At 36.6% G+C, this 17,657-nt stretch overlaps 1 protein-coding gene across 1 annotated transcript in view; it reads right to left on the bottom strand.

Moving 5' to 3' along the window:
• The window catches only part of NPAS3 (neuronal PAS domain protein 3), a 59,539-nt gene extending 42,768 nt beyond the window's left edge, over positions 1-16,771 (bottom strand). The window contains exon 1 of the mRNA XM_009708213.1: positions 16,655-16,771. Within this exon, the coding sequence (XP_009706515.1) occupies positions 16,655-16,708 (54 nt within the window). The 5' untranslated portion in view covers positions 16,709-16,771. The remainder of the gene's footprint in view (positions 1-16,654) is intronic.
• Between the last annotated feature and the right edge of the window lie 886 nt (positions 16,772-17,657).

The raw sequence follows: 17,657 nt of genomic DNA, 5'->3' as shown, positions 1-17,657 counted from the left end.
CTGATTTTACAAAAAATACAACTGCGAATTTCAGAAAAGCTGCTGCAGGTGGCTAGTAATGCCTCTGCATCCAGATGGCAAAAAGGAACAATCATAGGATGGGAGGCAAGAGTCTCAGCAACCACTTAAACTGAGAAAAAAAGACCTTTTTTTTTTTTTTTTTTTTTAAAGCAGTTACTTATTCATAAGAAGATTCTCCCCCTCCACTGGCAGCTTAATTTCCTTCAGACTTTTGGTCAGGGACAGTGCTGGTTCCCATGCTGGAAATGCAGCTACTCTGTATCACATGGAAACCCCCTGCAGGCAGGCTTGCCTGAGAAAGTTTCACAAAAGCCTTTGATGTTTCCTTTACCTATTGTATTTACTCAGATGTCTACCAGTTCTATTTCTATTTTAGTTTCAGTAGAAGTGTTCTAGGTTATGAGCTGCCTTGTGCTAAGACACAAAGAAGGTGTTGCCTACTGTTTACACTAAGCACTGTCAATTAACATAAATGAAAGGAACATGTCTACCAGGAGATGCCCTTCCTGAAACAAATCTCTGTATGACTTTCTGCAAAAAATGAGAATGAGTGTACAGACTTATTTTACACAATTCTGTGAAACACAATGAAATAATACTGATAAATTGAGACATACAAACTGTGTGTTCAGTGGCAGTGATACCAATAGGTCATAAATGTTTGGACCTCAGGCTCAAGCTCCTTTCCATAGACATGTGACCTGTAAGCCTCCAGTGCCATCCTAAGCCTCTCCTGAAACTTTTGAAGAATGTGAAAATATATACTTCCAATCAAATCAAATTTGCCCAGAAATATTCAGTGATGAGATCTGTTTCATGTCAAATCACCCAACTTTGCAAAAGATTTGTGACCCAAAATCAAGGTAGTTTTGTGGAGAGGAGGGTTTTTGTGGGTATTTCAAGAAACTTTACTGTCATTACTAGCTGAAGTCCACCCAAACAAGGTAGGTGATTTCCCTTTGAAGAAAAAAACTTTTATTCCACTTGGAGATGGATGGTCTTTGCAAAGCTCTGACCTTCTCCTTGACAGCTACAAATAGACTACTATTTATGATTTGTTTCTATAATCCATTTAATGTAGCAAGCTAGGTTATAGATAGCAATTTATTTGTAAAAATCATAATAAAACAGCATTGTTTTAAATGCCAGATGTGGATAAATGGGGAGCAAGAACTGATGAGACAAGATTCGTGTTCTTGAATCTACACTGAAGAATTATGGCAGCCTCTTGCTTTATCTGCATTGGAATCAATTTAGCAATTTTTAATTCACTGATTTTCCGTTGTTTGCTTAACATTTATTAATTGATTGTCATACTCATGCAATTAATTCAAAAGTTGGCAAGTTTAACATGCAGAGATTAATTTTCTTTTACTAACCCACTACCTAGAATATATTTTTTTTGAAAAACAGGTTACCAAGAAATTACCTCTACATCAATCATCTTTATAAATGAGATACAGTAGGGGTGTTGCATGCCATCTGTCAATCCACACGGAACTTCTCCTTATATTTGACTAAGTTTTTCTATGTAATTTAATAAAATAACAAGAAAAAATTAGGACAGCTCTGTCTTTCACTCACTGCAGTCCTAACAAAAAGTCAATTCTGAACATTGAAGAGTATGATGCATCTCAGGTCATATTGAAATAAATGGTATGCCTGCCCCATCATCCAGTGGTCACAGGATCTGCATCTTCACAACAACCTTCAGGTTGCTCAGTTGCCAAGTGTTTCTCATCTGGAATGAGAGCTATTCATTTGCCCTTCATGTCACACTCATTTACGATGGCTGAAATGTTTATTCAGAAGGCGAGTAGAGATAATGAGCAAGGTTTCTTTGCTCTTGGTTACCAGGGGCTATTCACAAGACTTCAGACTTGCTCATAGTGTTCCTCATTGCAACACAAAACAGCAGAGTGAGAAAAAAAATAGTGTTCATAGTTCTCATTATTTTATGACTTTTACCATATTTGGTGTTTAACTGAAAGCCTCAGTTTCTGTGTCTTTCTTCCTCTGTGTGTCACTTGGGCTGCTGCTGTAAACTGGACAAATTGACAAAATAGACTTTTTTATAGAGAGAGGCAAGGAATATGCCTTAGACGTTGAGTTTCTTTGTGGCCTGTATAAGGCTAGAATGGATCCAAGCATTTTGATCTCAAAATGAGGATCTTATCTCTCTCAGACAATACAGAGGTTCAGACAAATCTGCAGAGTTAGGTACAAGAAGACACACACAATGGATTCAGCACTCAGTGCAGACTGTAACACACATGCGTGTGCAAGCTGTGATGCATGGAAGTGCTGCAGGGCTTGTAGGAACCCAGACATTTATTTATTTTTGCACAGAAAATAAAACATGGTCTTGTTTCTATCTCCTGTAAAATTGGTAAAACTATGTAGAAGAAAACTTTAGTCTTTTCAGCATTTGAGTTAAAATCTGAAGTTAGCCCTTCACATAACAACTAAGAGTAGAACATAGATGTACATTCATATATACTTTAATCACATGACCAGCCCACTGATTTAATGGGACTAGATCTATGGTCTATTTGCAAAATAAGAGTCTAAATGATCTTGGTATCCACCGATAAAATTGTGAGAAATGCATACAATATTTAACAAATCAAGATCAGTGAATTCCTATAGAATTTACTAGAAATCTGCAAAACTAATGTGAAAACCCTTAGAACAGTATCTTTTTGATGGGTTTTAAAACCATCCTATGGAAATCTTTAGCAAGCACATAAATTCTCTGTTCAAATCTATGGGATCGTTAAAGATACCTGGAGAAAAGATACTACATGATTCTTGTTAACTTGGTAGAACTTTTCAGTAAAGAAAGGGAAATAGGCTAGGAACATATGTAAATTTTGGAGACTTCTATATATTTTGACCTGGTGATTCAGTAGTAGCCCACTGCACATCAATCTATACCCCTATGATATCCAGTGATGCCTAGTATTGCTTAGACCATGTAAAACAGCTCAAGCTTTGGCTCATTATGCTGCTTAAGTCACTTCTATTATAATTTCTCCTGTTTTGTCATCTGCTTATGCTGAGCACCTTCCTTAAATCTCAGGTGAAATCCACAGGACGCTTCGTACAAACATGTGCTTTGAATAATTGACTGTCTGGTTTAGCTGTTAAATTTAAAGCAAGCCAGGGCTATGGCACTGTATATTTTGTTGGATATATTTTCTGGCTTTGTGGGGTATTGGCTGCACAATCTGATAAAAACTGAGGCTAAATGAACTCTACAATTTGTATTCCTACAGCCACAAGTTTATTGTCTTGTTGTTTGGGTGTTTTTGTTTTTTTTGTTTTTTTTTTTTTTCCTTGGCTCTCTCTGTAAGGTTCATTACTTACAGTTACTGCAGAATCAATCTGAAATGGCCAAAATCAGTGATGGAATTTATAGCACAATAAACGTACTACCATACAAGTGCTGTGCTGTTACACATGAAAGGGCCTCAGAATATTCTTTCCAACGATCCTTCTACTTAGCAGAGTGTTCTGTTTTTATCAATTTAACGGAATCATCACAGGCATATTCTGAGAGGTGTAATCCTGACAGCTACACAGCAGATTTTCTCTGAGGCAGATATTTTTACAGGAAAACAATATTATTGATAAAATCTTAGCATATCAGAACACAGAAAAGAAACTGAACACATCTTTTTCATTCTCCACATCAGGCATTTGCAGTTCCATTTCACTAAAAAACCCAACCCTGAACCAGAAAGGTTTATGAAGAAAGTATTCTCACACTTCTTGAGATATTAATTAGTTATCAGTTTAGCAACCCTGAAATCCAGAGTAAAGAGCCCATGGTGGGCACTATGGTGTGTGGAAAATGTAGAGGGCACTTGAAGATACAACGTAAAGTATAGCATCAGTAGTTGCCTGTTTATAAAGCTTATAAAGATTTACATTTCTATTCAGTCTGTTTTTCTTTCCAAGTGTCCCTATTATAGACATCTCATATTTTACACCATTTTGAAGCACAGAAACTTTTAACTTTAGCACAATGCATTGTGAAAAAAATATAGAAAAGACAGATGGTGGGCTGTCCTCCTCAAAACTCAATTTCATAATATGCATGTGACTGCTAATAGGCAGGCACTAAAAAACAATTTTCCTTGACAGAGAATAGCTGATAAATTGTCAACATAAACTTTGCCTGTGGTTGCTCCAGTGATCTAAAGCTCTTCTGTGAGTTTTGTACCATCAAAGTCTGCATCTTACAACCATATCAAAATTTATGAATGCATATGACTATAAAGTGACTGAAAACAACCCATAATGCGTGTTTATGTATTGTGAATCAGTTCCTTGCTTCCTCAGGAAAAACTGTGCCCAGTGCCCTGTTCCTAACCCTGGGCATGTGACCATGGGAGAGCCAGACTCGGTTCAGTGATGCCCTGTGAGCTAATTAAAACTGGGCTCTGCATTTAGGTAACTCTTAAACACAGTGCTAGGTCTAGTCATGAACTGACCTAACCAACATAGTTTTTGTAACAACATAACAATGTGAAGGATCACAAGAACTGAAAGCAGTTGATTAGTTAGGAAAAAAAATACATTTCTGAGTACTTGAGCAAGGACAAATGAATGAAAAGGCTAATAAGGTGATGACTTTCAAGAAGAGAAATGTTTATCTAATATTTCCGAGAAGAAACATGCCTGGACCTTCACAAATATGTCAAAAGTGAAAGAGTTCATTGAGTTCACATGAAATAAAAAAAAGTATTCAGTTCATGCATGCACAAATTTTTGGGGAAAACGCCCAAACTATTTGTACATAGAATGAGACCCATTTCCACTGAAAGTGCAGAGTTCACCTCAGATTTAAACATTTCACTGTATCTGGTAACTATTAATTTTTATTTTTTAAAGGTTTATAACTATTAAACATTTGCATGCCTGTAAGAATTCAGATCTTATTTCTGAGAATAACTGAGGAGTAGTAACTCAACAGCAGATGAGCTGTGACTGCTCTGTTATAAACATATTTGCCTGGAATAAAATAACATGATAATCCCACCACACATTTAATTGCAAAAATTTCTTAAGTTTGATTGTGAAAAGACTATGAAACATTTTCATCAGGCTCTTAGTATACAGAGGAGACAATAACTGCAAGTATGTGACCAATTCTGTAAAGTGAAGTGATGGGAGGAATCTATATTTCATGAACTTTCTTTTAGTTAGAACTATACTGTCAATTTTAAAGGCACTGAACTTGCATCCTGTTGCTCTAATTGTCTGCAGTCTATATTACCCTTCACATGTCCCCTAAATTAAAAAAAAACCCAAAACTCAAACCCAGCAGTAGACCAAGAATAGATCTCAAACTTAGGAACCATTGTCAAACTTAGACAGATACACTCTTTTCCAAGTATATTTGGATAGGGTCACTGATGTGCTATATTGTTTGGTTTAGGGTGGAAAAAATATACAAAGACTAGAATTAGAACTGAATATGTCTGTACAAAGTAAAGGGGAATGGGAGCTTCTAATGTGCTATCACAAACAAAAGTGGAAAACATTGTTTACAACTGATGAAACAGAGCTTGGCTGTGTCCTTTTAATGGCAAGCAATTCACACAGCAATGTGCAGAAGTTCAGAGAGAATAAAATACCTCCATAAAAAGCAAAATAAAACTTGTAACCCTCTTCAGGGTAAGCTCTTCAGAGCTCAGATCTCTTTATGCAGTCTGTATGGATTTCTAGTAAAGGCTCCAATATGAAGCTTGTAAGAAAATTACCACTTCTGGTAGTACACTTCATGTTTTCACTTGTTTGAGGTCTTTTGTATTAATTTCAAGTAATGGAGAAAATTAAGATAATTGTGCTCTTCCAAGGTCATTCTCAGATACTAATTATTTTCCTTTAAGCAGGCACAAAATTCTAGGTTCTAAGGAGGGACAACCAAAAAATATCACAGTAACAATTAAAATTTCTTATTTCATACTGGTTATAGATGCATTAAGGTATATAAGCTCCAGGGTCAGTATAAGCCTTGCTCAGCTTTCTTTAAAAGCATTGGGAGTAATAAAGACTTCCATTTTATCTTCAGTGAAATAATACTGCTGAAATATCACCTCATTTTTGATGTCAGCAGTGATTTCTTTTTACCTCCATGATGTCAAATGGGAATTACTATTATTAGAACGACAGGTTCCTAATGATGCTGTAAAACAGAGAAGCTGAAACTCTTCCCACCAAACACCTATATCCTGCCTTCTCCATAGGGTAAAGTAGATGGACTCAACCAAATGCCATTCTTCAGCTAGTATCACTGCATTAAACAGACAAACCAAGAAGCATGCTTAAATATTTAGAAGCAGAAGCATAATGGCTTATTCGGTTATATGTGGTTAGTGGTGTATATGCACTCCGGACAATGGAGAAAAAGAGAATTTATACTATAGGAACTCTTTCTGGGAAACACGGCCTGAAACCCTCATGATCAATTTTCTGTTCTAGAAGGTAAAAACATCAAATCAGTGTCCAGGTCACCATCCAGAAGTCATTGCACCAGGTTAAGTCAAAAGCTACAGGGAATGAAAGCTTCATGTGATGGTCCTTGTTTGAATACGGACTTCATGTATGGCATATTGGTGATGGACACATCACTGAAATTCTCTGTGCCTTTGTTCTCCCATTCTGTGAAAATAGCAGGTACAAAGAAACCTTGCTGCATATGACAGCAAATTATACTAAAAATTTTGGCTTTTGAGTAAATGATGGGCCTTGAACCTTATGCAACCACCTATTCATGTAGAAAATCAGTGACAAGCAGCTGCAAAGTGGTACTACCTGTGTGAGAGAATGGAGCATTTTGATTTGCTAATACTTTCACTTTGGTCCAAATATAAAGAGCAAGAGTGCATAATGACTCCCTACCATTTTTACATGTGCTTATTACATCTATTGCTTCACACTAGTTGGTAAAGCTTGGAGGTCTTTATGGAGAAGAAATCTATGGTGGATCAGAAAAAATATCAATCACATTGAAAAAAAAAAGTCTCTATACAAAAGCTTGTTTGTTTTGAAATAAGAAAGGTGAAGTTTGCAAGGAGCCAAGCCAGCTGAGGAGGTGGATGCCATCAACCCTGCTCCTCTGCCACAACAAGGTGGCAGAAACAGCAGCATCAGGGATCTCCCCTGGGCTAAATCCAAGGGGCAGGAAAACATGTTTTTCTACTGATACATTGCTTTTTTTTTCCCTTCTGAGGAAAAGGATTTTGGAGTAGCTCTTCTACAGCCAGTGGTAGCCCAGTTGAGAGCAGGAGTTCATCTTTTTCTGGGTTTTCTGTGAAGGATCTGCTAAACTTCACACTGTCTGATCTGAGTACCTTTTTATTTGGCATCTCATTTTGCCTATTCAGAGCAACCATCAAAACAAAGGAAGTACCAGCCTGAGAAAATGAAGTGTGATGCACTGGAACACAGAGATGATTTGACAGTATTCATGCACTAGGAAGAAAGGCTGAGGATGAAGTACAGCATGTAATCACGGTTGGCTCTGACACAAGCAGCCATTGTTATCTTTAGCGAGTTACTTGATCTCTTCGTATGTCAGCACTTTCCAGCCTCAGAGGAGTGTTGCAAAAGTATATTCATTAATACAAATGACATTATAAGCAACAGGAAAAAGCCAATAAAACATAATGCTTTGCACAGGTAAGAACCTGCACAAAAGGTAAAGAAAGCTTAAAAACCATGTGGGAATTATGGGTTAAAAAAAAAAAGAGAAGTAAAGATGCTTTTCCAAGTTCATGATGACGCGACATCATAATTCAGTGTTTATCTCATTGTTGCACAATGCAATTAAATTAATGAAGGTATTATATCACTAAGAAGATGCGAAGAGGAGGGAGCAGGAAAAAAAAAGGACTTTTAAAAGGATTCAGCTTTAACAGGACGAAGAAACAGCCTGATCCTCATGCATTGTGGGCAGCTAACATTTCAACATGTATTGAACACAATTAATGATGAAGGAAAAATTACCGGGAAGTAATTCATATTGACAATATTTAAATAGCATTTTAAATTTTTCCAGCTGTTTGTAAAAGAGATTTTCTCTACTGTTTTTTAAATTTCAAAGAACATGTGATTGCAAAAATTTATTAATGAGACCCAACTTGTGTAGATGGTATGTAAAATGTGCTGTACAACCATAACTATTCAAGGGAACACACATGGTGGCCTTTCCTTTTTGGAGTGAATGTGGAGACAGGCAATAACCCACAGATTTACCTCCTTGAGTGCAACAATTATGCTTTTTCCTGGTGTCTGTGTTACTTACATATGAATAATACATTCAAAAGGAACTTTGGCTTGCCCACTAATACAGCCTGTGACAGATCATAGTGTAATGAAAGTAATGTCTGAGTGTATGTTCCACATTTGTGGAACAACTTTATTTCTAGAAGATACTTTTGCTCAGAATTTTCATGCAATTCTTCAAGAAAATATTTACTTGTAGAGGTAACAGTGAAAAATACTCTCTGGTAAAAATATGGTCTTGTCCCTCTAGTTAACCCATCACAGTTCTACAAAAGCTAAATACACATATGTGTTTGCATAAGGTGTCAGGATTATACCCTTATGACTATCAATTCAAGACATATCTTCTATTCAACAGCTATTGATCTCATGTTACCAGATCAAGACAATGTGCAATAATGAGAAACAAAATGAGAAACAAATTTTCTTACATGCAAAATTCACTGAAACGCAAGTTTAAGAACCTTCCATTCAGTTTCATCTTAGTTCTGAATTACATTGACTGTTTTACACTCAATAAATTTTTACCAGTAGAAAGATGATACTGCTTCTGCAAGTATCTGCTGAAAAGCAGGAGAATGTACTCATCTACATTAGCTTAATATTAGTTACATTTTTTCAATGTATGAGCTTATTTTCGTTTCTAAGCATACTTTAGACGAAAACTATGAACTGTTGGAAGTGGTAGAGATAATTAAAATAGCTATTACTGTCTGCATTTGCACATCTAACACAATGTTTACATTATGAAAAGGAAGTGGGCCAAAATATCCACCAGCAGCAGTTACAAAACAGCCAAGTGGAGCAGAGACGCTGGCAGCAGCATCTGTCTGTCCTACAGCAAATTCTGGCTGGTGATTCTTCACAGAGCACTGTGCAGTTTTCTTTGCTCGTGCATATTCCCAATCATTAACAATAAGGAGTGGCAGACAACATTGGGGGATAACTTAAGAAAACTCTGTGGACTGAAGACCACTCTTTTTCAGCAGGCATTCCACCTGGGAGTACAATACCTTTCTCCCAGCATGTAATAGGAGGTATTTTCTGGTTCCCACTCTGGTGACATCCAATTGTTCTTATCCCACTCACTGATCTCTGTTTATTAACAATGCAATGGGTCTCATGCTGCACTATTAGTTCACACATCTAGAGAATTAGTGCTACTTATGAAAGTGCAACAAACATTTTGTATCTCTATGACTCAATAAAACTTGGTTCTTGAAAGATTTGGCTTTGAGCCGATCTCTGTCCATTTTGAATATTTTATTATGAGATCAAGATTTACTCTTATATGTAATTTTCTTTCACTGTTATATCCACTGACTTTTAAGAAAGGTAGCTTCAGAATTATACTGCCTAAAGACCAGAATCACAGGCAATTGTTGCTAATTTGGTGATAATATTATCTTTTCATATCACTTATTCTTTGATAACAGAATTTATGAAAATAGAACATCTCCCAGAAAGTAATCTCTGTTTGCTCAATTTTATGTTTTCTTCCCTTTCAGAATCCAGTTTGTGATTTCTGATTTATACAGTTTGGAACATGCTGCAAGAAAATCACAACTTTGAAGCCATATGAGCATTTAAGCCAATATTTGAGGAGAAACACATCCTGATACAGGTGTCAGGAATACTACGGCTGCAGTCATCATGAGGAATGATCAATACTTGAATTTTTCTTTTACAGATGACTGCTATTAAAAAGGCCTTTTATATAATACTAACTGGTCAGTTTCGTTAGTGCTACTGCAATAATGACTGGCTAACGCATATTCATGTCTCCAGATGGTAGAACAGTGCTATAAATCCCGTTTAAAAGATGTTCAGGCCTGAAAATAGTTTTTGCGAAGGTAGAATTAGTAGCTGCTGAACATTTTTAAAAAATTGGTTAATGTATTTAGATGCTGAGTGTGAACGAAGTTTTTCCAGACAGCTCTCCTAATAGAATCTCACAGCTCTATAGCAAGCCATAAAATGAACTCTAGTCTTCTTAATCCTGTTGCAGACCATCTTTTCTTGAACCATATCTTTATATCTACAAGCAGATACTTCATAAGACTCAGATTGGTCCATTAGTATTTTGTTCTTTTATAAGTAATGCTGCATCTTTACTAGCTAAGAGACTTCCTTTTGACTAAAAGGTCACCGATTTACATGGGTGAATTCTCGATCAGTTCTTTCTCTCTGACAAATTACCTTTAAGTCTTCCCAGTGCTGAAAAATCTGGGGAATGCATGTGCTGACATTTAGAAAACTCTTCACATAATGCTTCCTGATGTTGGTTTCTTATTCCTTCTTCACTCAATTAAAGAGGTGTGGCAGTAGCCATGTGATGAAATACTAAATTCTGCAGTTTTCTTTCTTCCTACAGAGAAAGGTCAGGATACCTTTCTGGGACAGAGTAAAATGCTTGACAGAGAAGATTTCAAGAGGAAAAAATATTAGAAGAGGAGAAAAGAATTTAGGCCAAGCTGGGAAGTGGGATATGTGAATTCCCTCAGGCTGAGGAGGGAATTAAATCTGACTCTAACATAGCCTACATCCGAGAAATGTACTAATCATTAGACTATTATGCAAAAAAACAGCTGCCTTCTCTTTCTTCTTCCTTCCTATTCCCCTGAAATGGAAGCTGGTTTTGTGCTGTGCTCTTAACCAGCCCATGATATATTGGGTCCTTAAAGTGATTTTGGGAGAGGGACATCTTGTTTCTGAATTCCAGGTGAATATTTCACTTAAATGGGAAACAATAATTTCAGTTTTGGATTGAATCAAGAGAACAGTATCACAGGGAAGTGCAATGGCATAATTTCGTCTCTCTAACGAGTTTTTGGCTCTCTTGCCCTCTTGGATTAACGAATCTAAATTCTGCCAAAAATTGCATGCACTTCCAAGTGCACAACTGAGACTTACAAATCTTGCCCAACTCTTCAAGTTCTTCCAAAAAAAAGAAATAATAAAAAATATTAATTCTAAATTGTAAATAAAGGAAGAAATAGTGTGAAAAAGGCTGATAATAGGAATGTGATGGACATAAAATTTGAACAAGAAATTTAGATTTCCATCTTCTAAATTGGCATTCAAAGAATTCTAACTTTATGATTTTCAACGCAAAATCTGAGAGCACAGACTCAGAAAATGTTCAATTTAAAAAAAATTGTTAGAAAGATACCATTGCAAAAAAAGATGAATTCATGTAGACTACAAAGACTAATTTATGAAAACACTTTTATGAAGTTTTAAATATTATTTAAAGTATTTTGATATACAGCCACCGATGTATGAGGCACTGCTAACCAAATTCGAATCTGCCATTACTGAAATGCAGACATTAGATGTGCAACAAAACATCAACATTTCTAAACTAAACTTGCTAAACCAAACTTTTCATATAGCAATTTACTTATTTTTATGCAGTATGTTCACTTCAGATTATGCTGTTAGGTTTAACAGTCCTCTGTGATTTAATGAATAATGAAGATAACTTTGCTCCCTTCATTGCAATTCGGTCAGTTTGTTTAAGCTTGTCTACTTTTCACAATTCTCCTGCACATGAAGAACACCAGAGAGAAAAACGTGTAAATACCTGCTCTTGGCACTGATAAGAGCTGTGATTCTGTAAAGCAGCAATGCAGATCTTACACTCGTATCCAGTGGTAGCACTTCTGTGCCATATTAAAGAACTTCAGAACTCCTGAAATTCATATACAAATAGCTCAAATGAAGTCCATTTCAGTCATCTCCAAAGACTATGCACGTGCTTTTCCATAATCCCAAGGCACTTTTCAAAGACACCAAGGCCTCACTTCAAGGTAGAAGTAAGCTAGCAAATATTTCTTTTCTCGGCAATAGAAGCTCAAAAGTCTAAGGTTGTAAGTAAGATTTTGCTCAATGCATGATAGCTGATATATTTACTTCCAATTACTGCAGAGTCTGCAGTAGACTCTTTGCCTTGTGACCTCAATGACTTCGATGTTTTAATGACACGAAGACTGTTTCTTGTTGACACTGAATGGGCCAAAGCAGGCATCTAGATTGCACAGCAGATAGAAAGTACTACCCCAAGTAGGAAGGCACAGCCTGCAAGATTTTTAAGATGTCCTTAACTCTGCTGACGGATCATCAAGAAGGTTGATTGCCAGCTTCTTGGGAGATGGAGAGGCAACAGATGTCAGTTATACCAAATTCAGAGACTGACACAGTGATAGTAAAAGTACAAGGGAATCTCCTTATGTTTGCCTATCCACCTCTGTAATAGCTTATCATGAGAGGGTTACTCCATAAAACAGTAGAGGAATATGTATGGATACATACTAACACATCTGATAAGCTGATGAAACTACTGGCAACTACTGGGTCTGATGAGGTTCAATGCTTTGACTACCTCTTCATCCCACTAATTATGCTTTGTTCAGGAGACCAGTATGAGGCCCTAAAGGTTTTAACAAAGAAAAATCCTAGTACAATCTGAGATGAAACTAAACATGACAAAACAATAATAGAAAACTACAGGGAAGTAGGAAATGTATCACTGGACTTGAACAAAGTAGTTTTCAATTAAAATTAGCTTTGACATATGCCTGAGTAAGTCAGACAATAGAAACACTGAATGTGGGATAACTGTTAAGTGGACAGAATTGTGACCCTCAAATGAAGGAAAACAAACGGGAAAGGAAATAAAATGGAGACTACAAAAATCCAAATTAAATACAAACCTGTCTTATATTGAAAAAAGGAAGATGTGATACATTTTCAACAGAGAAAAACAGTAAGTATCTGCATCATGTAACTTAGGCAACAGCTGTAATGGTAATACATTCTGAGTTTTGCAGGGAATGGAATTATAATTTTTTTCTTTTTATTTGTTTTCAATGTGTTTTGTCAGCTGACTATATTTTATTTGACTTTTTTTTTTTTTTAAGGTTGTAGATTTACTCACTGAAAACTGAATAGCTCTCTAGCACTGTATGTAAACTCTTTTCCTACAAGCTCTGAGCCTAAGAATATTAAGAACGGGAAAATCCAATTCAAGGAGGGTGCTGGGGAACAATGAAAGGGAAGGAGAGAGGGAGGATTAATCATGTAACCGCTTTCCCGTTTCAGACTTTTAAGGTAATATAATTAATGGGAAAAAAAGGCCATTACCTCCATCTTTACGTATAATTCAGAACTAATTAAATCAGTCCAGGAAGGGTCTATAAACAGGGTACATCTCATGTCAGAACGGTCTGGAACAGGGTCTCTTTCAGGTATACATACATGTAGGTCTATCAGTGTGATGATTTGTGTTGCAGCATTTCTTTTGATAGAAAATTAGTCCTGACTAGATCAACCTGCATGATTAATCAATCTCATTCTCTTGACTGTTTTCAATTTTATGTGATTTTCCTGAGGCAAGGATCACTCATTCTGAAAATTTGCTAAGCATCTTGTGGACCACCTCAATCATTTGCTATCTAAAGAAAACATTCATCAGCAGTCCTCAGAACAAGGAAAAAAATGGAGATGTGGTTCTCAGCTCAGTAAGAACTTGGAACAAGACACAACCACTTCTCAGAGATAAAAACTTTGTCACTGCTGGAGGACTGAATCCACAGAATGCTGAATACCTTTGAGAGCTAAAACCTGACTCACATAAGACACAGAGTTCCCAGCACACTGCTCCTGAATGTCAGCAGGAGTGTTACCCACCCACAATGACACAAGAGCTCAAAGGAAGTTGTTAGCCAGGAGCCCATGCATTTTGCAGAGGGAAAATTCAGTGCTCTGTTGTATTCTGAAGGTGTGAGACAGCATCTCCTGTGTCAGCCTGCTCCACCAGGATTTCCTGCAGGAACTCTGCTGCACATGACCCCAGCTGGCATCATGTTTCCTGAGTAAGTGCTGGAGGTCTTCCAGGGACCTCTAATGCAGAGCTTAGCCAGCTCTTACCATAAGCTTTGTCAATATTATGTAACTATTCTTACCTTTGATAATTTCTTACAGCTGTACTTCCATAAGGCTCATGGATCTTTCTTAATTTTAATAAAACGTATACCTGAACAAATTCAGGAAGCCTTAAGTTTGTTCTGGCACTGGAGTTTTAGAAATCAACGAATAAACTGGTTACATTCCTAAAAGCGTGAGTGACATTCACTATAGCAGTTGAGTTTTATTATGCTTGTCTAATACACCAACTGAGAATGATGTTTAAACAAAGCAGTTCTTACCACTTGGTTAAAATGATGTTCATGTGATCCAGCTCTTCTAAAATGAATACATATTTTTTCTGGGGCTCACTGAAGCTGTGGATAATTCTCCTTCCATAGAACACAGAGTGCCAATAACCATGTTTTTGAAAAAGCTGTCAAAGTACAATTTATACGGCTGGACACAGCTGAATTCAGCCAAACACGGACAGTACAAAATCCTCAAAACCATCAAAAAGCAGAGGAACTACACCTCTATATTTACACCTCCCCAGGACTTGCACACTGTTTATGCAATTTTACTCATGCTGACTTGCTAAGGCCTCATGGAAAAAACTTGAAAAAACCAAATGTTTTATTTACAGACATTTTTGTTGACTATCATACTTTTTCTTTTTATCTGTTATTTGCGTCTAGGAAAAGCTGGCTAAAAAATGATACCTGATCTTTCAAAATTCATTCTGCTCTACCTGTGACATCTCAGTTATGGTTTTCATTGTTTCCATGAGGCATTAGCAGGTCTAAGAGAAATGAAATTGTATTTATATGATAGATATTACTGTGTCTTTCTTTTGAGTAACAGGTCTACTGTGAATTTCAAAAACTGTATTATAATGAGTGAAAAACCCACCTTGTGAAGCCAGCCCATTCTAGATATATGCTATTCGGGTGCTGGACTAACATTAGATTGTCAGGAGTCCAAGAAGAGAGAAGAGCAAAGTCACCCACATGTCTTACTTCCTTCCTTTTGTTCTCACCTACATCTGGCAAAAATGTCAGACTACAAAATCCACAGACAAATTTTCTATTTTTTCCCATTACTACTGTAGCAAAAATATCCAGCAAAGCAAGTTCTCTGCCAATCTAACTTTGGCCTAGCCTGGATGGACCATGCCTAATCATGAAAGTTAGTATAACTTCAATGACCTGCTCATTCATTCATTCATTTACCTTCCTCCTCCTGAGACTACCAGTACACTTCCTGGTCTTGATACCTTCTGAGACTTGTAAACTGGTCAGCATGAACAAGTACAGAGTGTATGCTTTCAGGTGTTGACAATTAAACAGTACACAGACCAAAACTTGTGGTGCCTTAAGAAACTGCTGGTTTGGATCTAAACTTCCATTAGCAACTACTTTAATCATCTTGACCCAGAAACTATCCAACAGAAGGACTCCCAGTCATTTGCTTGCAAAGAAGATATTTCTACCAGATTTTTCTGCTCAGGTGGACTACTTTGATGCTATATTCACAGAGGATTTTGGGGGAAAATTAAGTTGAGAAATTCTAGTCCAAAGCTCCTCTAAATTTTCCTCTGAAAACTGAAAAAAATGCCTGTGAAAGTTTTTAAATGAACATTGACAAGCAACTTCTTTAAATACACACACATTCTCAGACTTATTTTCTTGCATCACTCTTATCTTGTATAATACTTAATGGATGACATATTTCATTCCACAAGTTGACAATGTTAAAGATGTGCTATTCCTTCTAGTTTTAGTATCCTGCAAAGCCACTGATAGCTACAGGCACTATGAGCGATATATGACTGAAGAAAAATGAGATTACTGCTGATAAGGAACAAGAGACTTTCATATCTTAAAAGAGTCTGAAATCCAGCAAATATGATCCCCAGCAGCAGATGCCCCTCAGACAGACAATGAAAGAAAAATGGTGGAAAAGTACTCATTGTGGCTTGTTGTTTCCTTCAGCCAGAGTGGCAGCAAAATTAAATAGCTCTAGCATACTGTCTGCATGAAGAAATCCTACCTTTCTGGGAAAAACATAACCCAAAGACGACTAACAGTCTAACAAAATGAGAAGTAATTTTCCACTATGGAAAAAGTGATGTTACTCTGACTCACCTTCTTTGCCAAAATGTACCTTTACTCTGGAAGTGTTGCTCTTTTGAAGGCTATCATGCTGTTATCATCAACGTTTATCATAATAATGATCAATTTAATGGAGGTGTAGTACCAAAGCCAAACCTCAGGCTGGAAATACTGTATTAATGGTTCTTTAACAAAAGGAATGAGACATATGCAAATGTGAAATAGCTCCTTTCTCTGTCTATTAATGTGTCCCTGGAACATGAATGAACATAATTTAAAGATGTCAATATTTCATGCTACAGTGCAACCCTTACCTTGTATCCTGATGATTTGATGTGCACTCCTCGCTTGGTCAGTGTAGATTTCATTCGGATGAAAAAAGAGCGCTCTAGAGTGTTGTCAGTGGTTAGTAAACTGGGGCTTGTAGATTCCACTAGGGAATAGAAAAAATACATATACACACAATTTAGATTTTATACATCCCCTTTAAGCTATTTTTCAGGTGCAACCCTTGAACTCACTAAAAATAAATGACTGATGGATGCTAAGAGTGTTGTAATCAATTTACCTCATTTAGAAAACGTTTACTTAGGAAAAAAAATTTGAAAAATATATGTATACTCAGTAAGTCTCATTTTCAAGTTATTTTTCCCATAGAATTTTTAACAGAGATTTGCCTCATTAACTCTTTCTTGCACAATTTTGTAATGACTGGAGTTATTTTGTTAGGGTATGACACTGTTTTAAAAACTGAGGAGTTCTTCAGTATTTTGTGAAAGGTAAAACCTCACTGAGATAGCAATTCTGTCTGCTGAAACAGCATGCAAATTCTGCAGGTTTTTATTCCCTAGTCCCCACTCCTCACTTGCACTGACACCTAGGATGAGTCACTGCTGGTTTTCAGTGCCTTGGTTTCCCCATTACTGAGGGTTAATCACTGTCAATAAAGCACTGAGCAGCCTGAAGGCAAAAATGCTCAAGTAAATGACACATTATTATTATTGTATCATCATCATTGTTAATTATTGGTGACTAATTAGTCACTAATGAAATAGCTTTGTGGTCCAATTGAAGAGATATTTCCTGCTTGAAACTATAGCACTCACCTGTGCTTCTCACTCCCTCAACTGCAACCACTTAAAATAGTAAATAAATACTCTTAGTATAAAGCATGATAAAATAGTGGGTACAAACCTAGTGAGTACTAAGATATTCTTTATACAATCTTTATTATTGATATTTTCAGCCCTGACAACCAACCTCTCCCCAAAATATTGTTCGTGAGAAAATTCTGGAGCAGCTTACAATAAGCAAGCA

The sequence above is a fragment of the Cariama cristata genome, unplaced genomic scaffold (genome assembly GCF_000690535.1).
Source record: "Cariama cristata isolate BGI_N322 unplaced genomic scaffold, ASM69053v1 scaffold3329, whole genome shotgun sequence".
Taxonomy (NCBI): Eukaryota; Metazoa; Chordata; class Aves; order Cariamiformes; family Cariamidae; genus Cariama; species Cariama cristata.
The sequence above is the reverse complement of the archived record's forward strand: the minus strand, read 5'-3'. Positions and strand labels throughout refer to the sequence as shown.